Below are 25,000 nucleotides of genomic sequence, written 5' to 3'. Positions count from 1 at the left end.
TTAGATACCCAGTGGAACATTAGGGAGTTTTTTAGGAGGTGGAGGAATTTGCCTGACCTTTTCCAATAACAAATGTAAAATAATTAGGACTCTACTATACACAATGTACAGCAGTCTTTGAACTTTGAGTGATGTTGCACATACTCATACTGCAGGGTTAACACAGCCCTGTGCGACCATATATAAACGGAGACAATAGTACTAGTGTTAAGTAAAGGCCTTGAAAGTATTTCCGCAAAACTGCAGAGGCAAGCAAGGAAAAGAGACAAGGGTTCATGACCACATATCATCCTCTATGGCCTTAGAGAAAGGTTAGCTGTGTACTGGCCAGATTAACCAGCCTATCCCGCTCATTGAAAGGTCACAGGGGATCCTACAGTCCACAGGTCCTGAAGGCTGGGAGTTAACGCAAGTGGTTGTGCAGAAGATCTTAGCCCATCCGTGGATAGCATCTCCCCTCGTCATGTTCCACCACTTGAATGATTGAAGCGGAAAAGCATGAAACAGCTGATCACTTTGATTCTGTCCACTACTGAGCTGTGTGAGGATTGAGTTCGTAGAATTAGTTTGGCAAATCTGTCCTTGGAAAACTCTTCTGACATGAATAAAATTATTAGCTACTGCAATTTAGAAAATACAGGTATGTGCTGTCTAGAATCTGCAGTTGGAATTTACAGTACATCTGGTTGCAATGGGCAGTTTAAAATAATAGTATAGTGAGATGCATTTTCATCTAACTTGCAAAAATTATTAAACAGATCTGCATTTAACTAAGCCATATGTTTCTGTGGGAAAAAAACACTTTTATTTTATGCCTTTATTTTAGACAATTGTTATTTCTCTTTTCTTCTGTACTAGTAGGCTATCATTTAACATTTTGATAAGAGCATCTCACCCCTTCATTCATAGATATTCTGCTTATTGCCCAGTACAATTTAATAAAAAATAGTATTATCCAATAGCATTATCCACCATGCATCCCCTCTGAAAGCATCTTTTCCCCCTGTCTCAGTGCATAACAAATAACCTACTGGCTGTCAGGTCGCCAATCCAGCCAAAGGCCTCATCTCATGTCTGCATCAGGATTCAGGTCGCTGTCTGCTGCCCAGGTCCGCTCAGCTCAGCTCTGCGGCCAGCCCTGGATGATAAGTCACCCAGCCAGCCAGTATTGATTGGGGGTCCTGGAGGCTTATACAAAGGCAAGGAAGGAGGTGACTGATTGTGTTTTACAGAGAACATTATCACTCCACTCAACGCGGGAGGGCCGACAGAGTTTCCTCGCCCAAGAAATGGAGACGACCACCCGGCCCGGGAGTATATGACTTGACTCAGTGAAGCGCTAAGTCCAATTTGAAAGCCAAATTGTAGGGCTTAGAACAAAGGGGGGAAAAGAAAGAGACGGTTACAGTTTGTCTGGTGATTTTTCTCTCTTTAGCGTTGACCAGTTCGTACAATACAACCTTTTCTATTCGCTGCCTTTTCTGCAAATTCCTAATAGTGCCGAAGCAAATTGCTTGGCTCCAGACGTGCTTTGCATTTCCCATCCGTGAGCACACAGAGAGGCATGCTCTGTCACTGTAGCATCAGTTTTTGTCTCACCGTACCTTCTATCTGGTTCCCCTTTATTGCGACAGTGGGGTGTAGGTGAGCCGGGGATGACTTTGTCAAAGGTAGGCTTCAGAGAGCGAGGCACTGCCATGCACTTAAACCAGCGGATGGATAAATCTGTCCCGTATGGGAATTTAAATAAATTTTACAGTTTTATCTTAGTCTATTTGTTAGAGGGAAGATTTATGCCGGAGTACGTGTCCTAGCATGGGTTTTATCGGTTCTGTCTGCAGATTAAATGTGGATCAGGCTGAGATCTGCTCCCAGTGAATGCCATAATCCACAATTGAAGATGATCTCCTCTGCTAAAGAATTGCCTCTCGACGACGCTACTGCCGAACGAATACACCCCTTTTTCAACTCCTCTCTCTCTCTCCCTCTCGTGTCTCCCTATCTCCCTGTGTTCTCTATTCTGCTCCTGCCTATCTTTCCTTATCGTTTTCTGCCTAAAGCCTCTGCTCTCCATAGCCCTAACACCCAGTGATCAGACAAGGGTATCAGGATCTAATAGACTCACAGAAGCTCTCTTATCAGCCAGGTGCAATCTGGGACTGTTGGTGCTTAACAAGGAATTAAACATTTTTCCATGCTGCTGCCGGCACTTTAATTGATTGATGCTAAAAGTTTGGAAAATAAAAGCCTGGTGCGTCAAGCACGGCTCTGTTTTCCAGGCCCTGGTGGGCCCCTCACAGAGAGGGGCCCTGGATTGGAAGTGGCAGCTCACATTTTCGGCATCAGCCAGCCCTGTCATCGTGGCCAAGCCAGAGCGTGTGTGTGTGCGCGTGTGTGTGTGTGTGTGTGTGTGTGTGTGTGTGTGTGTGTGTGTGTGTGTGTGTGTGTGTGTGTGTGTGTGTGTGTGTGTGTGTCTGTGTCTGTGTGTGTGTATACGTGTGTGTGTATACGTGTGTGTAGTGTGTGATCTGCCACTTCACATGGAGAGCGGCGGCTGAAAGACACATGTACTCGGAATAAGGGAATCAATAGAACACTTAATGAACAATTAGGAGAACAGCTGTAGGCCTGTCAGACGCCCATCTGTACACAGAGCTGCTCTAGGAGAGAGGGGGGAGCGGAGAGAGAGAGGCCTGGCTGAAACACTGAGGCTATATTGCTTCAGGACATATGCAAGCCCCCCACACCCCAACATCCCCTCACCCCTAGTTTCACATTTATCCCCACCTCCATCCTCCCTCACCACAGCTGCATGCTGTGACAGCCAGGTCCTATTTAGCCAAGCAGACCCTCATCTCCCTCCGTCCCTCGCCTCCCATTAGCAGGGGAGGCCGGTAAAGATATGGAAATGGTACAAGACATCCTTCAGGCCCACGTCAGGGGAGGGGGATCGATAAATTTGACAATCCATGGCATTTAATTACAATGGCCGCCGGAAGCGAGGCAGTTTGTTTTTCTGTGTGGGAGCCGGCCCGGCGTTTATTGCTCAAATGAATACATAAGTGTATTCATAAGCACCCCGTACATTAAATCCACCTCACTCTTTGGAATAGGGAAGGGACGTGTGTGAGGGTGGGGTTAAGGGGTGGGGGCGGAGGGGGGGCTTTCAACTTTTAACGCTGAGCGAGCGCCGCGGACAGATGAAATTAATATCTCCACCTCTCCCCCCCAGTGACTTTTAACGTATTCTTGATGCATAAAGAGATATCCTCTTCAACGGGGGCCGCTGACAAATGAACGTTGGCTGGCAGTCGGCTCTACCGATCTGCCTTGTCTGTGACAGTGGTGACCTTATGTGCCAATCAGATGGAAAAATAGTCAACAGTAAACGTAACACAGACGGCGCCGTTGCGATAGATAGGTTCAGCCTTCATCCGTGCAGCTGACGTTTTTACGTGTAGATCAGCAGGCTATGACTGACAACGTATTATGGTTAGCTAAGCACAGGGATGTGGGAGCAGTGTTAGAGCATGGGCAGAGTTTGATAATTGACCTTGAACAGCCTTTCCGTCGCTCTTTATTAAAACTTCATTTAAAGAAGAACAACCCCGGGTGGCTGCCACTGAAGACTCTCCCTTCGCTCTCCCTTTTTCTTCTGCGGCCATAATGGATTAGATAAGAATCCATTATGCATTCCACACAAGAAAAAGTAGGGTCTAAGACCTGCTTAAAAATATATTTTTAGTACTGAAAATTAATGTGTTCACGCAAGCCACTGAATCATTTTAAATGTTCTTTTTTACTATATTAGGTATATGTGTTGAAAAGACCTATATTTCAACAGGATCATGGGCGCAGCAGTGCAAGAGTAATGGGTGTGTTAATTTATTCATGATTTTAGCCGTGTGGTTAGCTGTGGTTGTTTTCGTGGTTGTTATTCTATTGTATATTGTGTGCTTAACACACTTCTCTCCTTTACATTACTTTTGGCTTACCATGAAGTTTTTAATGTTTTAACATTTTTATTATGTTGTTGTGTTTTGATTATCTTTTGATTTGGATTTTTTGGAACGTTTCTTAAGCAACCTCTTAGGATTGATTCTATTTGAAGTTGAACATCACAATTTGCTATATTTTATATTGGTTGCTTTGAGTTTGTGGTCAGTGCTAAGCCCATGGATTAAACGTCTGGTGAGGTTCATCTGCATTAAAGTGGCTTAGTTAATGTAAAATCTACCTCCCCTACCTATTTACAACTTCTTTGGCCCTAACTCCAACAGCTGATGTACACCAGTAATCAGTTGTGATGTTTCGCCATCCTTACAATTCCACTAGCCTAAAGTCTCTCTCTCTCTCTCTCTCTCTCTCTCTCTCTCTCTCTCTCTCTCTCTCTCTCTCTCTCTCTCTCTCTCCGCTCACATAGAATTACTCTGCTTTAATATTTGCCTTAGACAATGGTCTACTCATTGTCCACTCAAAGTTTTGAAAAACGAAATGATTATCACGCATATAATTTTTTACAATTCTAATTCCTGGGGTATTAAAAGGTTAGATTGCACCATCAGGTTGACTCTGAGCGCAGGTGCTGATTAAGTTGATTCACTGTGGCAATTATGGCTGGATCCCCTTTAATTACTGTGGGTTTTATTGCGACTGCATGATAATGGTGCACAGAGCCTGCAGGAGTTTTAGATGGAGATGAGGTTGCAGGGAAACACACACACACACACACACACACACACACACACGCGCACACACACACACACACACACACACACACACACACACACACACACACACACACACACACACACACACACACACACACACACACACACACACACACACACACACACACACACACACACACACACACACACACACACACACACACACACACGCGCGCGCGCACACACACACACACACACACACACACGTATCTGTGATGGAGAGGGACTAGTGAATACTAGCAGAAGATGGTTTGGATGAGAAGTTGTAGGCATTATAAAGCAGGAGATCGCTCTCATGCCATGGCACGGCACGGCAGGGACTGGGGCTGCTATAACGGACAGCCTCAGCTGACCCGTGGTGTTTGCATTTGTGTGTGTGAGTGGACTTCTAAATCTGTGATACACGCACACATTACAAAAACTGTCTTCCAAGTTCCAACACATTCACACACCATGCGCACCTACTGTAGCCATGCATCAGACATCGTATGCTGCCACACACATACACAGAACACAGACAGACAGATACCAGATACCCCCCCCCCCACACACACACACACACACACACACACACACACACACACACACACACACACACACACACACACACACACACACACACACACACACACACACACACACACACACACACACACACACACACACACACAAAGCTTCCCCATTCAACACAGGCTTGCACTGAGAGCCAAGCCGACAGCTACATAGCAGGCAATATCCCCTGCCTTCAGCCACGGTGCCTGTTTCGGATGCATCTGGTTAGCAAAAGCTGACAGAGGGCCGGCCATGCCTCAGAGGAGAGGCGGAATGAGGAATTTCGGCGTTCCTCCGCATCACCCCTGAGACACGGGGAACGGCGGAGTGCTCCCCCCCCCCGAGAGACGTGCTCCCGAGATTCGCTGTCACCGGGAAAATGGAAATCGAAAGCGGCACACACATCCGTTATCTAAATGTTAACTCCAGTGCCCTTCTTGTTGTCACAGCCCAGGTGAGGTCAGCCAACACCGGGCGAGGAGCTTTGCTTTGGGTCCCTGCCATGGAACACCCCTCTCTCTGCGAAGAAGAGGGAGACAACTCTGAAACGAATGGACGAGTCACCAAGCCGCGCAGAAGTTGAGCAAATCAGCGGAATTACAATATGTCAGGCTCGCGTCAGAGATCTAAAGGAAAATCGGATTTCACAGATGATTTCATATAACCGTATTCCACTTAGCACTTAATGTTTATGACTAATTTGTTGGTAAATAATTTGACTGCAAACAGTGGCAGTCCATGGCAAAAGCACGGAAGCAGAACACTTTTCTTGCCATCAAAACAGGCCTCCTTGTTATTAACTGGGGTGTTAACTACATTCCCAGCATTTGACAGATTAGAACCAGGGGTAGCGTCATCTCTAAGTGGGTCACCATTGGACAACAAAGTGGAAGAACTGCACGTTAAAATCCTGAGTGTTAATTTAACTCTGACAGTGTTGAAAATAATTGACTTTTATGTGCAGTATAGAGGTCCAAATGACAGCAGGGTATAGTCTCCGAAAGCTTTGGTCCCGTTTGATTCCTCTACAGTAGGTGTTGCTGGTTGTGCCTCATCATGACATTTGCCTGGCCCCAGCCCAGAAGAGATGTGCGAGGCATTCAGTGTCTCAGCACTTCTTCTAGGAGCCTTCAAGTATATGGGACAGGGGGGTGAGAGAGGGAAAGGAGACGGGTGGAGACAAGTGGAGCAGATGCATAGGCGGACTGCGAATGCATGCAGTTCGCCAGCAGCACAGGGGGTATTTATGCTCTGAGGGGACGGCAGGGACGGCTGCCATTCAGGAGCCGGATATATTTAGCCAGTGTAGACTTATCACGCCAAGATGAGATTTCAAAGTGAGGTACCTGTTTGAAGATGCACGGCATTCCATAGGGGTGGGCGAGGGCTCGCGGGGTGCATAAATCTAGTGCCCCCTGCACCTGGTGTGAAGACAGGGTGGGTACTAAAGGGGTGGCATGGCCCCCAGACACCTGAGAGTTGGAATGGCTTGCACGTAACCAATATATGTTTATAACCTACACACACTCACACCACATCAATTTACATGACTTATGACGATGGGGCGAAAATTGTAAAAAAAAAAACTAACTGACGTACAAAAAAATGCCCATGAAGTGAACACACGCACGTACTGTAAGCGGGCACGCACAAACACACACACACACACACACACACACACACACACACACACACGCACACACACACACACACACATGCTTTCCCTGTGCCTTTCTCTTTCTGTTAGATCTAATTCCAGTTGATGTTTTGTTCCCTTTGTCATATATCATGTTCTGATCCAGGCCGTCACCGGTGGAGGATCCCAAGGACCTGAGCATTTTTAGAGGACCATGAAAGAGGCTCAGAGAGGTATAGCCCACAGCTATCTTTGCTCTAGGTTAACTTTTGAGCTTTCTGGACCTTATGCACTGCACCAAATCCATGATAAGACTTAAAGGAGTAGTTCACCCAAAAAATGACTTACTTTCTATCAATTACACACCCCATGAAGCCTTGAATTCATGGCGGTTTTTATGTTTTTGTTGCATTCCTGAGCCAATAATTTGATGACCGGTGGAGTCTCCTACTGAGTCTTCTACTGACCGATGACCCGCTCATCAAATTATTGGCTCAGAATAGGACATAAACTAAAAACATCTCCATGAATTCAGGGCTTCATGGGGTGTGTAGTTGACAGAAAATAAGTAATCGTTTGGGTGAACTACTCCTTTAAGGCAGCATTGCAGCTAAACAACCATTCAAGTATGTTCTGGTTCAGAATGACACTTAATAGCCATTCTAATTCAACAATAACTGGATTGCTTTCTTTCCTCTGTTATATATATATATACATTGTAGTATTAGTATATGAACCACTTTTAACCTGGTGTCCCTATTTTGGACATCTCACATCTCTACAAACGCATCACGATGGGTTGTGACTGTGAGCTTGTTGATTCTTTTCTCTATATTCGTCATACAACTTAAGGGGGAATGGTAGGCTGATTTTGAGTTTGTTTTCCAATTCAGGTCAAACAAATTCAGCAGGATAAATACATGGCAGGCTGCATAAGACAGATATAATACACTGTGATGTAAGCCAGTGGTTCTCACCCCCCAGGGGTCCTTGGGGCCCTGGGGGGGTACCAGGGGGTCCCCAGCAAAATTATATATAGCGTCACAATCATTTTAACCACTTTAACCATATTTTATACTTTGGCTATTCAAAAATAGCAGATATACAAGCTCATAGCGCGGCACAAAATATTTTTGAGATGGGGCATGGGGGGGTCCGAAGCCAAATACAGGAAAACGTTTGAGAAACCAGTGATGTAAGCAACACAACTGCAGCTAATCAAATGAATAATGGGTATGATGTTAGATGTGTCAGTGTGCATTGACATACCTGTGGCTCTGGACACACCTAAATCTACTGCAACACACACATCGTTAATGTTATTAGATACAGCTGCATTGCTTAGACTAGCTGACTAGCATGTCATGTTTTTAATTTGCATCTGTAGTTTTTTACCCATTCAATGCAGGAAGGCATCTGTGTCATTTTAGATTTTAGCTATAGCCATTATTTTATACTTTGGCTATTCAAAGTTTTTACTCTGGCAGATAAAGCTCATGTGCCGCGCTATGAGCTTGTAGATATGCTATTGTTTTTTGAAAAATCGTGAACATTTGTAACTCAAATCTTTGCTTCTGGGGGGGGGGGGGTCCCTGGAACGAAATATTTTGAGATGGGGTTCCGCGGCCAAATACATATAATTTTGGGTGGTCCTTGACATGAAAAAGTTTGAGCACCAATGATACAGCAACATACTGTACGTTTTTCAGAAACCTCTTGGGATTCAGAAGACATTAGATGCGTTTCCGGATTGAATGGGTTAACCTGAACTGGGAAACAAACTACAAAATCAGCCTGTAGGGTTTCATGACCCTTTACTTTATATTTTTGGGGGATTTTACCTAAATTATCTTTGGATACCTTACTAATCCAACAGCTGATGGCTGCTCAGATGGATGACACTTTGACACACATGGTAACCATCTGATTACCAGACGGCATCTCTATCCACTCAGCTACAGCCGCCACTAAAAACATACAGTATATCGTCGCTATCGGGCAGAAACCTCTTACCTCCATATTTTTATGTTTTTTCGTAAATTAATGCGCTACTTGATCATGCTACAGCGTTGCACAAACGCATCAAAACTAACAGATCTGCAAGATCGAAACGCGAGCGAAGTGACGTCTTGTTTGTAACTTGTTTGAGGTCTTTTTGAAAAGTCCCAAGCTACACTGTAAAATCCTCAGTGTTTATTTTATAATTGCTTGTTTTCTTCACAAATTCTCTACTGCTCAAAGAGCCAATCACAGTTGAAGTCTTAGAACCTACATGTTGGTGTTCGTAAAAATCTCTAGAGAATCTTGCTTGATCCCTGTTTCTGTTGATGATTCCATGTTGCCCTAAGGGTTGCATGCCACAGCCCATTTCCTCATGTGGATGACCCCCCCCCCCCCCCCCCCCCCACACCCATCCACTCAGCTCTGGAACAGAAGGATGCTTTTCATGGATTCCCTCTCTTGTGAGGAATTTGCTCGGCTGCAGATTAGATTTTCAGGAATCCGCAATGTCAATGACACTATTGGCAGCTGTGTTAAACAGGAGGGCATGGTGTGTGTGTGTGTGTGTGTGTGTGTGTGTGTGTGCATGTGTGTCGTCTGCGACTGTGGTAGAGAAAGGAGGGGGGAGGGAGCGAGGCCCACTTTGTAAAAGCCGCTACCCGCTTATTGCATTTCCCCGGAGCCTGTGACTCATTAATCAAATATTCATATGTGCCTGTAAATACATGGTGAACACAGGCGACCCTCAAAGTGGCCTGTGGCCCCCAGCACAAACGCTCTTTCATGTCCCCTGGTAAAAGAAAAATCCCCAAAACGCTTCTCCCTGCTCCCGCAGTCTGCCTCCCTCCTCTCCTTCAACCCTAAAGCCAGTTGTATACTTGGTCGCACGGCTGTGTCACACACTGAAAATAGGCGATCTACAAACTCACAATGCGTCGTGATGCAATGGGTTGTGGAGCTTGTAGATCGGCTATTTTCGGTGCGCGACACGGCACGTGACTAAGTATACATCCAACCCTTCCTCTTTTCCAAGCAACCCTTTCCTTCTTCTATGGCATCAGAATGTCGCCGGTCCTTTTTGGCTGCATACTTGATGATCCCGCTCTATCCTGCACAGCCGGGCCGGGCCGGTCGTCTACTAAAAACAGCCATGGGACGACGATCAGACGGGGATCTAAATGATGCCTTTATGTGCTCGGTCAATGGCTCTCTCCGTGATGTTGATGAGAACAGATAAGGGATTCTTCTACTCTCTATGTCCATCCATCCATCCTCACCCTTGCACCCCTGGCACCCCCCCCCCCCTCCCCCTCCTCCCCCCACAGTTGGGGGACACTTCCCTCCCTTAAAAAGCGGGACCCTCGCCCAGAGCCAGGCTCATCATAATACAAGAATTTGTATTGTACGGGAAAACAGTCCAGCATTGCTCAAACTAAGGGGGCAACAGACAGATTAGCCATGGCAACAGAGCATTGCACACAAGGATATTTTCTTTTCCTTCGCAGGCGGACACAATCGCAGCCAGTGTCACTGGGTCACATTTTTTCCGGTCCCTGTTTAATGGGCTGTAGAGATGGTTAGCACGTACGATTAGTTTTAATCTACTACATTTGACTGGGAGAAAAAAGGGGATTGAATACATTTCAACACATCACTGAAGTTTGCATTTAGCATTGAAAATGAGACAAACAAAATTCTTTCTTTGGTGTCCTTAAATTCGTCAAGTGCAGCAGACCGAACAGCAAGTTCAAATGTATTGATTTTATTCAACTTTTGCTGTACAGCAGTGTAAAAAATTATTAATTTATCATACATTTAGTGATGCAAATAAAATTTGGCCAAGTGTAGAAAATCAATGTTCAAAAACAGCTATGAATGCTTCACAATCACTGCCCATATCACACTGACATGTTTGAATGGACAACATTGAAACTCCAAGATAATCTTACATTGTAACCATTCAAATTATTGGGTTAGAATTTAATTGGTAGCCTATGGGAACATCATGTACTTAAAGTTCTATGTCCAAGCTATAGCTATTATGAAAGTGTTATTGTGAGTGCAGCAATAGATTTTACCCGTCACCCTTTGAATATCTTATACATATTATTGTAAAAATTGTCCAAAAAGTCACAAATCTAACAGCAATGGAGCAAAATAAGAAATGTTAGGACAGCAATTACAAATACATTTGTTGAAAGAGTTGTTTTGGATATAACACACAATACTAATAATGTAGTAATAATGAAAAAACATAAAACTCCAAAGCACCATTAACATTTCTCCTCCGACTTATTCTAAAGCCCGATTTGTACTTCATCATATGACGGCGTTGCAGACCGAAAATTGAAGATTTATAAGCTCACAACAAGGCATCGCACTAGGTCTGGACTGCACTAGATCAGTCTGCGACGTTGTCATACGACAGAGCATAAATTAGGCAGAAAGGATTGGTTGCTAATCCATATGAACCCCCACAGAGTCCCAGTGAGTGTTTTTTATAATACCGTTACAGATGGTGTACAGTAGATACAGTATATTAGTTTTGTAAACAGCAACTTTCTCTCAGTGGGAGTTTATGTACAGTACAGTAGGGGTTGGTTAGACGGCGGCTCAGGGGGTAAAGTGGCTGTTTGGGAACGGCAAGGTTACCGGTTCGATCGTCGGCTTCTTCCTGGCTTTGTGTCGAAATAGAGCAAGACAATGAACCCCTAACTGCACCAGATGAGCAGGTTGGTGCCTTCCATGGCCATCAGAGTGTGTGTGTGTGTGTGTGCGTGTGTGTGTGTGTGTGTGTGTGTGTGTGTGTGTGTGTGTGTGTGTGTCACATTGTAAAGCGCTTTGGATAAAGGCGCTATATAAATGCACCATTTATCATTTTTTAGCATTTACAAATTGTGTACGTAATATCACATCTCGTATGTTTACCCTTCTTCAAACACTATCCTGTTGAAACGGGGCATTCTCAAAGTGTTTGCTAAACAGGCAAGAAAATCAACACGATGACAAACACACAATCAGTCATTCTCAACACACCACCGTAAATCATAAATTATTGCTAAGAGAGAAAGAAAATAAACTTCCGCTGTGGAAGTATCTGAGGGTCTTAGAAATAACTCTGTTTTTGTTTCTTGGGAGAGTGTCTCAACCCACTCAATCCGGAAACGCATACAAATGTCTTTTAAATACTAACAGTTTTCTGAAAACCGTATGTTTTCATGTCAAGGACCCCCAAAATTGTATTTTTAAATATGTATTTGGTCGCGGACCCCCATCTCAATATACTTTGTTCCGATTGAAGATTTGCACACATTTTCATGATTTTTCAAAAATAGCAGATCTACAAGATCATAGCGCGGCACCGAGTGCCGCACTGTGAGCTTGTATATCTGCAATTTTTTTATTTCCAAAGTATAAAATAATGGCTATAGCTCCAAATCTAAAATGATACAGATGCGTTGCCAGATTGAATGGGTTAACTAAGTTTCTTATCTCCTCTGACAAACACAACATCATTGTCCTGTAAACATCAAGGTGTCATACAGGTTCTTCACTAATACATTGTAACGGGTGCAACATAATCTCCGGAACTGTGTTCTGCAGCAGGGTTGTCGTCACTTTACAAAGCCCTTCAGAGTGACGATGCTGATCTAGGATCGTGACCCAGTCCTTTTGAGAATGATTTATTATTATCTAAAGAGCACAACTGGCTGTCGATCAGTGCTCTCCGACTGCTAAGGTAATTGATAAATACCAGATAAATACCAGTCTCTCTTCCTCAGACATTTTACGGAACAGTAAAATATATACTATGTATGTATGTATGTATGTATGTATATACACACACACACACACACACACACACACACATCAGCAGGACTCAGAAACTACCCAATGCAAAACGGTCTCATTTACAGTCATGTTGTGAAACATATTTGGCAACAAGTGCTTGGCGACAAAGTTCCAGGCAGTAAACAGTGAATCATTGGCGTTTGAAAAGTAGCAGACACGTCAATGCCACAACATTTGACAAGTCTTTGGCAGCGGCGTCTCACAGTTCACTGACAATGGACAATCATTGTCCATGGCCTTCAGTCAGTGGTCAGAGCAGGACAAAGTCACCAGTAGTGGCAGTCACTCTCTTTGGGGTATGGATGAAAGGCCATTCCTTCTTCTCTGGGGTCAGGCCTCCACACAGGTCATAATCTCTGCTGTGACCTTGCATGAAAGTGAATGCCGGGTATTTCTCCTTTGCTGATGGTTGCAGCACCTGACATAAGGAAAAATTGTTAAAATCTTAACCACTTAAACCGTATATACTTGACCGCAGTCTCTCAGTGGTCTATACTAAGCCACCTCCTGCTTTCCTTCTACACTAAATATCTTTGCAGGAGTTAGGCGATCTGCAAGCTCATAATTATGTTGCACTGCAACGCGTTGTGAGCTTGTAGATTGCCGAATGTTTGCCATTTAATAAAGCTGGGTGCCATCTACTTTCACCACCAATGACTGGATGTTGTAACACACTAAAATACAGACAATGAGCATGAATGACAGACGTTTTTAGTCAGGAAGCCCATGGTGTCTTGATTCTGGTCAATTTGCCAAATGTGTTTGAGCACTGATCCCCATTAGATACGTGGCTAAATGGTGCCACCTGCTGGTTGATTATACTAACTAGGGCCTAAGCTGTATGCTTATAGTATAACATTATAGACCCACTGAACTATATTCAAACCCTTTCCCCCTACCATTCTCTTGGATGTGAAATAACCATCTGAAATGGTGGTAGTGGATGAATGATTGGTATAAATGTGGAGTTGTGATGGTCTCTACACTTACCTTAGACAGCTCTTGGCTAATTCTTTCATAGTCTTGGACACTTTTGGAATAGAAACCTATGGTGCAGCTCGGGTCCATTTTACTGAAAGGCATCTTCTTTGGTGACGGGCAATGATATGACTAGATGAAAAGGGAGAAAATATGTGTGAATAGTGCGTAATGTGTAAATAGTATTTATGGTAACAGAAAGGCTGGGCTATAACACATCAAGTGCAGAGCACAGCAATTGCTGGCTGCATCAATATTAACCCTTTAAGGCCGGGAAGGGAACGCATGTCTGTCATTTTAAGATTTCTTTGGCTATTCAAAAATAGCAGATATACAAGCTCATAGCGCGGCACCGAGTGCCGCGCTATGAGCTTGTAGATCTGTTATTTTTAGAAAAATCGTGAACATTTGTGCAAATATTTTAACTCAAATCTTTGCTTCTGGGGGTCCCTGGAACAAAATATTTTTTAGATGGGAGGGGGTCCGCGGACAAATACATATTATTTTGGGGGTCCTTGACATGATAAAGTTTGAAAACCATTGATAATATAGCAACATAAGTAAAAAAACAAAATAGTTTAAAACTTTCGCTTTAAAAAGGTATATATATTCAAACTAAAGATTTGCACACATTTTCACGTTTAAAAAAAAATAGCAGATCTACAAGATCATAGCGCGGCACTCGTTTTTTTTATATAGCAAAAAAAATCTTAAAATGACACAGATGCGTTCCCGGTCTTAATGGGTTAAATAAGTTGTGTAGGATTTCCTCTTCTGGTTATTTGAAAAATGAAATCCTATTTTTCTGCTGTCGCGGTATACACATATTTACAACTCTGGAGTGTTGTCACACTGTACACCCCAGCATCCAAAAGCATGAAAAGAAAAGCCTACAACGGTGTTGATTAATGCTGCTTTTTATGTATTGGTCCTGAAATATTCAGCTTCAACTATACCTGATCCTGTATTTACCATATTTCTCTTAAGCAGCAGCATCGCACATTCTGAGCAGCAAATAAATCAGCAGTGAGGGACTTGGTAATTGAGCAGAGGGGCTGCTTTAAGATTCATACCCTTAAGTACTAACAGAAACTATTAAATTCACATTACTGGGGGCCTCAGTCAGCTCGTCTGTGTAATTTCACATTACCCGGAGAGGGAAATCGCTGGTGCTGACATCCACAAAAGACTGACAGTAATGAGGGTCCATGTAAATCAAGCTGTCATCTGCAAGGACAAAACAAAAGACAAGTTATTCAAAAAAACATCGGATTATTACAAAAACGCGCCTCTCTCCAATTTCTATGCAGAGCAGCTCAAAGTCATCCCGCTTGGGCCTACTGTTGGGCTTCTTTGCGTCAAATATGCCTCCCAGAAGGTTGCTGCTTTTTAACCCATTAAGACCTGGAACTGTGTCATTTTTAGATTTGAGCTAAAAAGCATTATTTTACACTTAGGCTATTCAAAAATAGCAGATATACAAGCTCATAGCGCGGCACCGAGTGCCGCGCTACGAGCTTGTAGATCTGCTATTTTTGAAAAATCGTGAAAATGAGTGCAAATCTTTGAATATATATATTTTTAAAGCGAATATTTTTAACTCAAATTTTTGCTTCTGGGGGTCCCTGGAACAAAATATTTTGATGGGGGTCCGTGGCCAAATACATATCATTTTGGGGGTCTTTGACATGAAAAAGATTGAGCACCGCTGATATAGAAACATAAGTTTTTCAGAAAACTGTTGGGATTTAGGAGACATGTAGAATCGGCTTCAGGTCTCAATGGGTTAATATCCACCAGGGTGGATTAAATTCTGCATAATCAGATGCGTTTGTACAAGCACATTCTTTACGCTGGCAAAAAAAAGGGGCTGTCATTTAATTTTTGTGTGGGGGAATTACTTTTACAAACACGCAATTATATTCGGGCCATTTGCATATGATAAATGCAGCGCTGGGCCCGCGCCGCGCCTTGGCAGGGAGAATGTATCGCTTGTCATTTAGACATCATCCCGCCGATGTATTTCAAATTGGTAAAAATGTAAATGCGTAAATATTGACTGCCAAGATGTACAACTGAAGGTTCCTCCCGGCTGCTGAAGGTGATGGAGAGTGGCTCACTTTGGGAGCCCCGGATTAAATTTATGCATGCCTCCTATGGAAATCAATTACTGACTCACAACTTGGGAGGTTTACTTGTGATAAATGGGTGAGGCTTTGATGGGTCAGAGAGAATAAAATAAGCGCTGCTTCACATGGCGTCCCACTTCCCCTCCTCTCCGCTTTTCTCATGCAAACAGGAATGCATTAACTTACTTTGTCTCTTTATACAAGGTGGGTATATTATGCAAGATAATCTCCAATTCACACCAACTCCACTCTCTCTTTCTCTCTCTCTCTCCTCACTCACTCACTCTCTCTCTCTAAGGCAAAACTCACCTTGAAATCCTACAAAGTAGCAGGCCTGTTTAGGCTTCCCTCCAATGATGCCTATGCAGTACTCTAGACTCAGTATGCTCTACAGACAGACATAGAAAAAACAACAGAAAGTGTGAATGCTTTACGCTTATACTCCGTCGTTCGTGACGCATTGTGAGCTTGTAGATCGGCTATTTTCGGTGTGCGACACTGGCAACGAAGTATAAGTCAGGCTTACGGTTCAGCGGCTTTATTCTTCCTGAAATCACAGTATGACAAGTCACTGAATCCAATAATTCCCCAGGGATAACTTGTTTCTTTGCGTTATTTACACTGGGTCTTATACTTTTGTTTATTGCTCTTGGCGCCTTGGTTTACAGGTGTACTTGTTACCTATGTTAAATTGAATAAGAAATGTTTACACTACCCTATAATAAATATTATAGTATTACAATATCAAATCAAAATTGTGTTCTCTTACCTTAACAAAGTTAAAGTAAACAGGATTGGTCTTCTCCCCACCCAGACGTACTGGAATGAGAATGATGACGGCTCGGTTCCCCCCCACGGGGGAAGGGGTGGGGTCTTGGCTATTTGATGGAGGCTCATCTGACCTCCCAGCAGACTCCTGCCCCACCCCTGTTGCCCTGTGGCTATCAATGACATCGCCACTGTACACTGTGCGGGATCAATAGCACAAAGGTCAGATTGGGGGGGGGCATTTGTCGGTATGTTTGCCCTGTCTGTCAGTCTGTTATGTCAGTTTCTATGTCTGTTTGTCAATCCGTTTTTCTGCCTCTGTCATCATCCATGTCCAATTATTTAAATATAAACCTAATTAAAAACTTTATGAGTATATACTGTATAAGTATACATTCTTCAATCGTATGCTTACTGTACACAGTGGTCCTGTTGATTTCTAATATCAAACGTTCAACCTACAGTCACCTGTTGTGTGTACACCCTGATTTATAATGTAATGATCTACTCTGCTCTCCAATAGAAGTGCACTACAGGCACTCTGGACTTCAACTCCGGACACGCACGCACGCACGCCCGCCATTGAGAAGAAGGCCTTTCATCACAAGCCATGTTATTGGGGTTAAGAAGAGGTTGGAGCGGATGGCAGTGGATTTAAGACGGGTGTGTTTGTTGGAGAATGGACAGGATGAGCCTTGCCTTGCTCTAGTCTCCCAGCAGTAGGAGAGCTGCTAATAATGAACGGTCAGTTTGGGCGTTGTGCCCAGAACCTCTCTCTGCCAGTAGCAGGATCATCTTTCATACCTGTGCAATCCTGGGAGACATAGGCAGTTATACCTGCCAGGCCAGGGTCTGTTGCCTCTTCTACAGCTTTCCTAAAAGATTGAGTGAGAGTGGAAGGAAGAGAGATAGCAGTTCATAATCGACACTCCAAACATAATCACCGTCCGCACTCGGCAAACAGATTATTACAGCTAATTCAATATTAGGAGCTTTCTGCATAAACACATAGTAGTATTGATGTTAAATCACTGGTCGGATCCCATGGAGACTTCACTGTAACCGAATTAAAAAGCAAAGTGCTGTCAGATCAGCACAAAGCTTCAGTTTGTTTGAAATAATGTGATCCTACTGCTGGGAGAATGGATTGTTTGACCATAATATGGTTTCAACATCTCTGGTTTGATTCAAACCAGAGCCATGTGCATATGCAGGTTTTAATATCGCAGTTACTTTTTAGATTAAACCATTTGCTTCCTTTTTTAATTAAACTCACTTGAAGATATGTGCTACAACAGCAGGTCCGTACCAGTCCCCGGCCTGTTTCCCCAGCACCAGGCCTAGCCGCACCAGCCTGTGGAGGCCCAGCTGAGCTGAGGGGGTGTCGCCAAACCAGGACACCAGTGTGCGGTGGTAGACCTCCCTCAGGTGGGCATCGGCCTCCTCTGCAGCCCCCTGGGCAGGGACTTGCAGTCCCGCGGGCAGCGGCCCAGGGTTGGAGGCACTGGGAGACCCCGGAAGAGAGGCCTCCAGAGTGGCCACCAGGCGCTTGGCTGCACTGGCGGTCCATGTCTCCGTATCTAAAGGCTGGAGGTTCAGCGCCTCCGACCAGGTCCAGTCTGGAGGAACAAGATAAATTAATCACATGCAAAAAATACAAAACACCAAAACAATTATCAGTATTACAATTAAACTGCCAGATAACACATGCATTTTAATAGACACAATTCATTGTAATTACTGCCAAGAAGGTTGAGAAGAGGGGTTTATTTTCCAAAATATATTTTTGAGGTACTGCACTTTGTGCTAACACCTAAACGCTACCAGCTTTTTTCAACCCTGTATTTTAAAACAAGTATCAAAGGCCACAATATATGCATAGCACATTGGTGTAGATTGTGATTATGATCCTAACATCAAACCTATAATATCAGATAGGAGCCAAAAATATTGATAAGCCATAACACATGATTTTGTCTCTAATTAGCAATAGCCCTCTATTACCATTTGTTCACAAAACTTGAGCAAGTTGCAACCAAAGATAATTGAATCCATTGCTCTCAAAATCACAGTTATATTGTTTATTCTTGCAGTTATTACAGCTTATGGAAGTAAACTGAGTGGATTAATTTGATTAACACAGTATTAATTACTAACAAATGTGTACAACCTACCAATTCTGTAAAACAAAGGACGAAGAAATAAGCTTTAAAAAATCTATATCATTCCCTTCAACATGAGCATGAGTGATCTATACGAGCACAGCCTTAGAAAATAGCTTGAGTAAATCATAACTGAAAGTTTATACTTCACAGTCCCAAATGGCTCTGGTCTTCCTAAATGTGCTCTCACAACTAGAAAGTAATGAAGGAATTAATTGACTGGTTCCATTGGAGGGTTTTTGAACTTGATCATTGAAGACATTAACTATTGCAAAATACCTTTATAAAAGTCCAATCAGGAATTTCTCTCTTAAGCAGTAAGGCTCTTTCGGAACTTGTCAAATTAAACTTTTAATCTTTAATCTTTAGCCTTAACAGATACAAGTTAGTGTGTGCTTCAATAAGGAAATGGGGACATTCTATTGTGAAATAGTCCAATTATAGGCAGCAGAGTGAACCACTATTTCACTTTTACAGTGCCTTAGCCCTACCAACAGGGTGGGCACCTAAGGTGATGAGGGTAGGAGTGGTCCTAGCTATAAAAGAGGACAGTGAAGTCTGAGATATTAAGATAATGACCTTGATTCAAAGTGAATGAAAATGAAATTGATCAATAAATATACTTAAGTGGCCATTAGTCATTTTATCGGGAAATCTTTCATTCCTTCCGATTTGACAGAAGAACACGTTTTAAATATTGTTTTCTAAATGACTGCATTAAAACGCACACTGTCTACTTTGACCTACTGCACAGTAATGCACCTACTCCTCAGTGTTAATTTATCCATTTGTAACTCTGAGTGTGTAGTGTACATACAGTATGTATACAGAGTTAAATTAACATTGAGGATTTTACTGTGTGTGTGGGTGGGCTTATAAACTCTCCACAGACAACAGCTATTACACTATTGCTCATCTTGAGTCTTATGTCAACATTCATTCAATTGCATGTTGAGTGTGAGGAACTGGAGCAAGCATGTGACCTAATCAAGAGTCTTATAAAGACAGAACAGCAAAGTCTTACTATTATGAATTCCTCTAGAATGGTGGTCGATAACCAGAGAAATATTCAAAGAGCATTGCAAAAAGTCCTGTATGGTGTTACTGAAGTATCCTGACATTATTTTAATTCATTCCACCTGCTGGACAAACTGGTTTGTTTGGGTTTCCGTGCTTGAATAAATATTACATGTCTAGAATAACCTTTCTTTTTTAAATGAGGCTGTAACACACCCATGCACTCAACAGGTGAGTCCCTCACCTAAAAGATTTGTTTGTGAACTACACATCACTAGCTCAAATCAAAGTAGATGCAGTGCAGATGACACGCCTAAACAGGCCTGGTGCAGGCCTACCATATTACACATATCCAATACACACGCACACACACAGGTGTTTCTAGGTCTATTGTATGTGAGTTCAAATACATGGGAAATAAAAAGTGTAAAATAACTAGCTAGGCCTAAAGAAACCAGAATATCAGATGAATACACCCAAGCCATCAAGAACAGGTTACTCCCATTAACTACAAAAGGGAGTAAACCATTATACTCACCTCTGCCAACAAAAAAGAGGTGTGTCCCACAAAGTTTTTATTATGCTCTAATGAAGGCTCTAGACTCGAGACCACATTGTCTTAGCATTATGAGAGTTATAACTTTATATAGCCTCTGTTGCAACACAAGAAAATGTATTTACCGTTGGAACCACCAACTTATGACTTGCATAAAGCAATGTTATTTACAGGCAAAGTAATTGTGATGAAGGAAGGTCCATCAAACCCTTAGGGGTCCATTTGGTTACATTTAGACACTCTTGGAGTTAAAGTTGAACACTGAGCATGTACAGAGTATGATACTTACCTCTGCCTAAGAACTGCAGTACCAGTGCCTGAGCCAGCATCATCTGGCCGGCCCTCAGCATGCAGCCCCAGCCACAGTCAGAGGTAAGGGTGGAGTCGGGGAGCGGAGGGAACTCCTCTCTGTAAGTGAGCCACACGCGGGAGGCAAAGTCCCTACGAAATGCCTCCGCGTTCCCCATTATGACCAGGTCCTCATCGGAGGCTTCATAGCACTCTGTAGGGCTGTCGTCATCTGACATAAACAAATGCAGCAGACACTGTATAAGAAATACAGTAAATTCACTCGGCGAAAATAACACATTTTCAACTCATTTGATCTCTGCCAGCCAATTCTTGCAAAACATTATTGCAAGAATAATTGCAGAGCGAACGTGATGTTTGCTCTGCAATTATTCTTGCAATTATTCTTGCAATAATTTTTTGCACGTCCCTCCTTCAGGCTATGGGATAAGCGTCCCACGAAGCTATGGCCCAGAACTAGCAATCAAAGACATGCATGATGTAGTATCGCGTAGCCAGACGATCAGAGATCTCTTCCTTCTGATACGTCTGGGGACATCAAAATTCAATATATGGGCAAGCACATGAGCGAGAATGGCCACTAACAAACCTACGCCCACTGCTTTGAAAACAAATCATATCACCAACCTAACATGCTGGGCCGCCCTCTGCTAGGCAGTGATTTTGGAAGTTTCTTAATTATTTACACTCAGTTTTAGCCCATCCATTTATCCATCTTCAACCGCTTCTCCGGAATCGGGTCGCGGGGGCAACAGTTCCTACAGAGAGCTCAAGACTTCCCTGTCCCAAGCAACATTAGTCACTTTCTCCTGGTGGATCCCAAGGCGTTCCACAGCCAGTGTGGAGATATAGTCCCCCCATCTGGTCCTTGGTCTGCCAGGGGGTCTCCTCCCAGTGGGACGTGCAGCAAGGACCTCCCTAGGGAGACGCTCGGGAGGCATCCGTACTAGATGCTTGTATCCACAATCTTATTCTTTAGGTTATGACCCACACTTCATGATTCATGACCATAGGTGAGAGTAGGAACGAAGGTTGCTCTGTATATCGAGAGCTTTGCCTTCTAGCTCAGCTCTCTTTTACGTCACAACAGTGCGGTTCAGCGACTGCAGCACCGCTCAGGCTGCTCCGATTCTCCGGCTGATCTCCTGCTCCGTCCTCCCCTCGCTTGTGAACAAGACCCCGAGATACTTAAACTCCTTCACCTGGGGCAAAGTCTCATTCTCTACCTGGAGTGCACAATCCATCAGCTTTCTGCTGAGAACCATAGCCTCAGATTTGGAGATGCTGATCGTCATCCCAGCCGCCGCACGCTCACAGTCGTGTCAGTGTTTACTTGTATGTTGCAACAGGGAGAAAAATATTTTGCTCCCATAGATACGCTGAGTGTGTACTATAGAAATGACAATGAAGGAACTTGAAATGTTTCGTTCTGTGGGCCAACTGTGGTGATTATGTCACAACTCGCCAATTTGTGAGAGAGAGATAGAGAGACCTAAGTAAGTGTTGTTGTTAGGGCATGCCTGCTGGTGGAGATTTGCACCTTGAGCTCACCTTTCTAGTTATTTTTGTCAAGAGACAAGTTGCATGACATACATGGATAAATTATGCTTAGAGCTTTAGTGTGTTTTGGCATAACCATACTAAAGGCCTGTATAAGTCATACAGTCTTGTGTGTGTGTGTGTGTGTGTGTGTGTGTGTGTGTGTGTGTGTGTGTGTGTGTGTGTGTGTGTGTGTGTGTGTGTGTGTGTGTGTGTGTGTGTGTGTGTGTGTGTGTGTGTGTGTGTGTATGCCTACCGTCAACTTTAAAATGGTAGCATTTTCCCAGAAGAAGCACTGGGGAGTTTCTACTGAAATAGGTCTTTGATTTCAGAGCCCAACCTAAAATACACAATAACAACAGTCACTGCAGTTAGTCATTGGATGGTTTGCTCGGAGTGAGATGCACCCTTTTCTCTTTATTAGTATATGTATAAAATGCATACATTAAACGCTTTCAGTTCAATCCCTGACTCAGCTTTAAATTGTGTTAAAGTGTCTTCACTTTAACTGCCCGGGTAAGTTAGAGGTTGGGAAGAATTAGAAATAATCTTTTTTTTTGCAGAGAACTAATACCTGAATGCAGCACAAATGTAATGTGATGGAAGGTTACATACAAGTCAGTATGGACTAGATACAAAAAAACAAATAAGACTGACTCAACAGTGTTTGATTCTTATCTCTTATCTGGCTGTCATGTGCTACAGTTACAGTACATGTGATGCCTTTGCATATCATCAACAGTGCAGTGAGATGTTTTAAGCCTGGGAAGAATAATATTGCTATTATTTATGATTAATATTACTTATAGCCTAATACATGTATTCAGGCTTCTGTTCTACTGACCCTCTCAGTGTACCTTTATATGGGGGAAATGTATCTTGTTTTAACAGTTTTAGATGATTTGAAACGTTACTCAAAAGTATTGCCATTACTAGTGGGATGGAGCTATATCTATACGAGAAACGAGGGAAGAAAACTAGGACAGAGAGCAGCAGGATTGTGTTGTTTATTGTGTCCTTTAACAAACTGTACTGTATTCTGTGCACTTACTGTACTTGACATTGTGCCACGCTGACAAGACCTTTGTCTTCATTTTTTCCACGTCGTCGCTCCCTTTATTCTCCATTTGGACCAAGGATCAGGACCCATCCTACATAGAAGAAACCTTCAACACACACAGCTGTATCATTCATCCCCCACTGAAAAGCAAAGTTTAAGTAACGACAACTACTACTAGCTAAGCTACTAACTTACATAACGTACCTTAAGACAAGTAGAACTTCTTCGGTCCTGGATTACGTTTACAGCTACTTGGTAACCGCATTCGTTAGGAACATATATTCATTTATACTGAGAATGTGACCCAATTTGTCTCATTTGTCTATCAGATTAGCGAGGCAAGTTGACAGCACACTGCCAAGTGCCAATGTTTACATTTTGAGGAAGTTAAAAAAACAAAAGCCATGTCAAGAAGACAAGGAGTCTCGCGGTGTTTCCACCAGGGCAACATTCATTCTGGGATTGGGAATGATCGTTTTGATGGTTAGCCAGTGTTGCCATGTCGGCTTATTGTAATGGGCTTCTTTTTCTGTAAAGTTGCTTGTTGGTTAGTTGCGGGTTGCGGCTTTTGGGGCTTGTTTCTAAATTGTACTTGCTTATTTAGGCTTGCCTCCAAAACATTTGATTATTATTTAAAACAGTGGTTCTCAAATATTTTCATGAAAATGTTTTGTGACAGCTAGCATTTGTGTTAGAATGTTTGAAATAATGTTTTGAAAATATGAGGCGTAGTGAGCTTGTAGATCTGCTATTTTCAAATAGCCTATGGATATCATATAGGTTTAAAGTGCTCAAGTCATGTGGTCTTTGGGCTTGTTTTCGTAGAACTGGTTGCTTGTTTCTCTCGCAGAACCTGGCAACACTGGTGCTAAAGCAAAGACCCCTCTTGCCTGTGCTGTTCGTTATGACAAAACAGGCGCATTCTCCAGTACAAAGCAAAAGGCTGTTTAACCACTAAAAGCCCAAGGCGCATCTCACAATGGTTTGTGTACTGACTGTAAAGCCTAGCCAACGATGGTCTACTGCTCTAGACTTTATAATTCATAACAATTCAAATGGGCTTTGTATTGGCCTGAGAAACATAAAGTTTGCATTGCCAAAGAAAGTGTGGAAACAAAGAAAAAGAAATGTATGTGCAGACAGTTAACTGAAGGATTCCCTATACAGCCTTAGGACATGTAATTATACCATTACCACCGCTCTAAAACCTCCATGCCCCGCCTTGGGTGGGTGTCTGAAACTGTGTGTCTTTCATCGCTACACATGAATAATTTCCAACATAATTGGCTACACACACATATAACTATCCAAAAAATTGCTCTGTGAGCTTGTTGATCGGCTATTTTCGTAGCGCGACGCCGTCGTACGACGAGGCATGGCTGGCTCTAGGTACAGTACAGTGGGAATGAATGCTGCGCACTGGGTGTGTTCTCACATTTGTTGTGCGCTCATTTCCGATGGTTACGGTAACCAGAGCCGTTCTCTTGAATACCAAAACGCTCGTCCCAAAACACAGTCGCCCCGGGGCAAATCCGGCGACCTCGTATCGGTCGCCACCTGGTATTCCCTAAACGTAACCTGAGCTAACCTCAGTAAAACGGTGCCAAAACAACCTAACCTTATTCCTAAACGTAACCTCAGTAAAACTATGCTAAACCTAACCTTATTCCTAAACGTAACCTCAGTAAAACTATGCTAAAACCTAACCTTA

The 25,000-nt window shown here is 43.1% G+C and overlaps 1 protein-coding gene across 3 annotated transcripts; it reads right to left on the bottom strand.

The window, feature by feature from the left end:
* Window positions 1–10,665: 10,665 nt before the first annotated feature.
* On the bottom strand, window positions 10,666–23,658 carry atg4c (autophagy related 4C, cysteine peptidase). Of its 3 annotated transcripts, none has more exons than XM_080431699.1 (11): window positions 23,494–23,658; window positions 23,281–23,410; window positions 22,486–22,569; window positions 20,671–20,901; window positions 17,923–18,265; window positions 17,451–17,521; window positions 16,648–16,844; window positions 16,188–16,266; window positions 14,900–14,976; window positions 13,762–13,881; window positions 10,666–13,189 (listed from the first exon to the last, which is right to left on the bottom strand). In XM_080431699.1, exons 2-11 carry the CDS (start codon window positions 23,354–23,356, stop codon window positions 13,022–13,024), a joined length of 1,446 nt encoding a protein of 481 aa, XP_080287825.1. In that variant the 5' UTR covers window positions 23,357–23,410; window positions 23,494–23,658; the 3' UTR covers window positions 10,666–13,021. The 3 variants fall into 3 exon arrangements, with proteins under 3 accessions (XP_080287825.1, XP_080287824.1, XP_080287826.1); XM_080431698.1 differs by having other exon boundaries at window positions 23,281–23,395; XM_080431700.1 differs by having other exon boundaries at window positions 17,484–17,521; window positions 23,281–23,395.
* Window positions 23,659–25,000: the final 1,342 nt, after the last annotated feature.

Source organism: Gymnoscopelus braueri (assembly GCF_963280865.1).
Source record: "Gymnoscopelus braueri genome assembly, chromosome: 6".
Taxonomy (NCBI): domain Eukaryota; kingdom Metazoa; phylum Chordata; class Actinopteri; order Myctophiformes; family Myctophidae; genus Gymnoscopelus; species Gymnoscopelus braueri.
The sequence above is the reverse complement of the archived record's forward strand: the minus strand, read 5'-3'. Positions and strand labels throughout refer to the sequence as shown.

What these genes read in the sequence shown, in the direction of transcription:
- atg4c (XM_080431699.1), bottom strand. Translation starts at nt 23,356, where the DNA reads ATGGAGAATAAAGGGAGCGACGACGTGGAAAAAATGAAGACAAAGGTC. An exon ending in ACTGCAGTTCTTAGGCAGAG is followed by an intron (nt 18,266 to 20,670) that starts GTAAGTATCATA and finishes TTGTTCCTCCAG; the next exon opens with ACTGGACCTGGTCGGAGGCG. An exon ending in CTACTTTGTAGGATTTCAAG is followed by an intron (nt 14,977 to 16,187) that starts GTGAGTTTTGCC and finishes TTGTCCTTGCAG; the next exon opens with ATGACAGCTTGATTTACATG.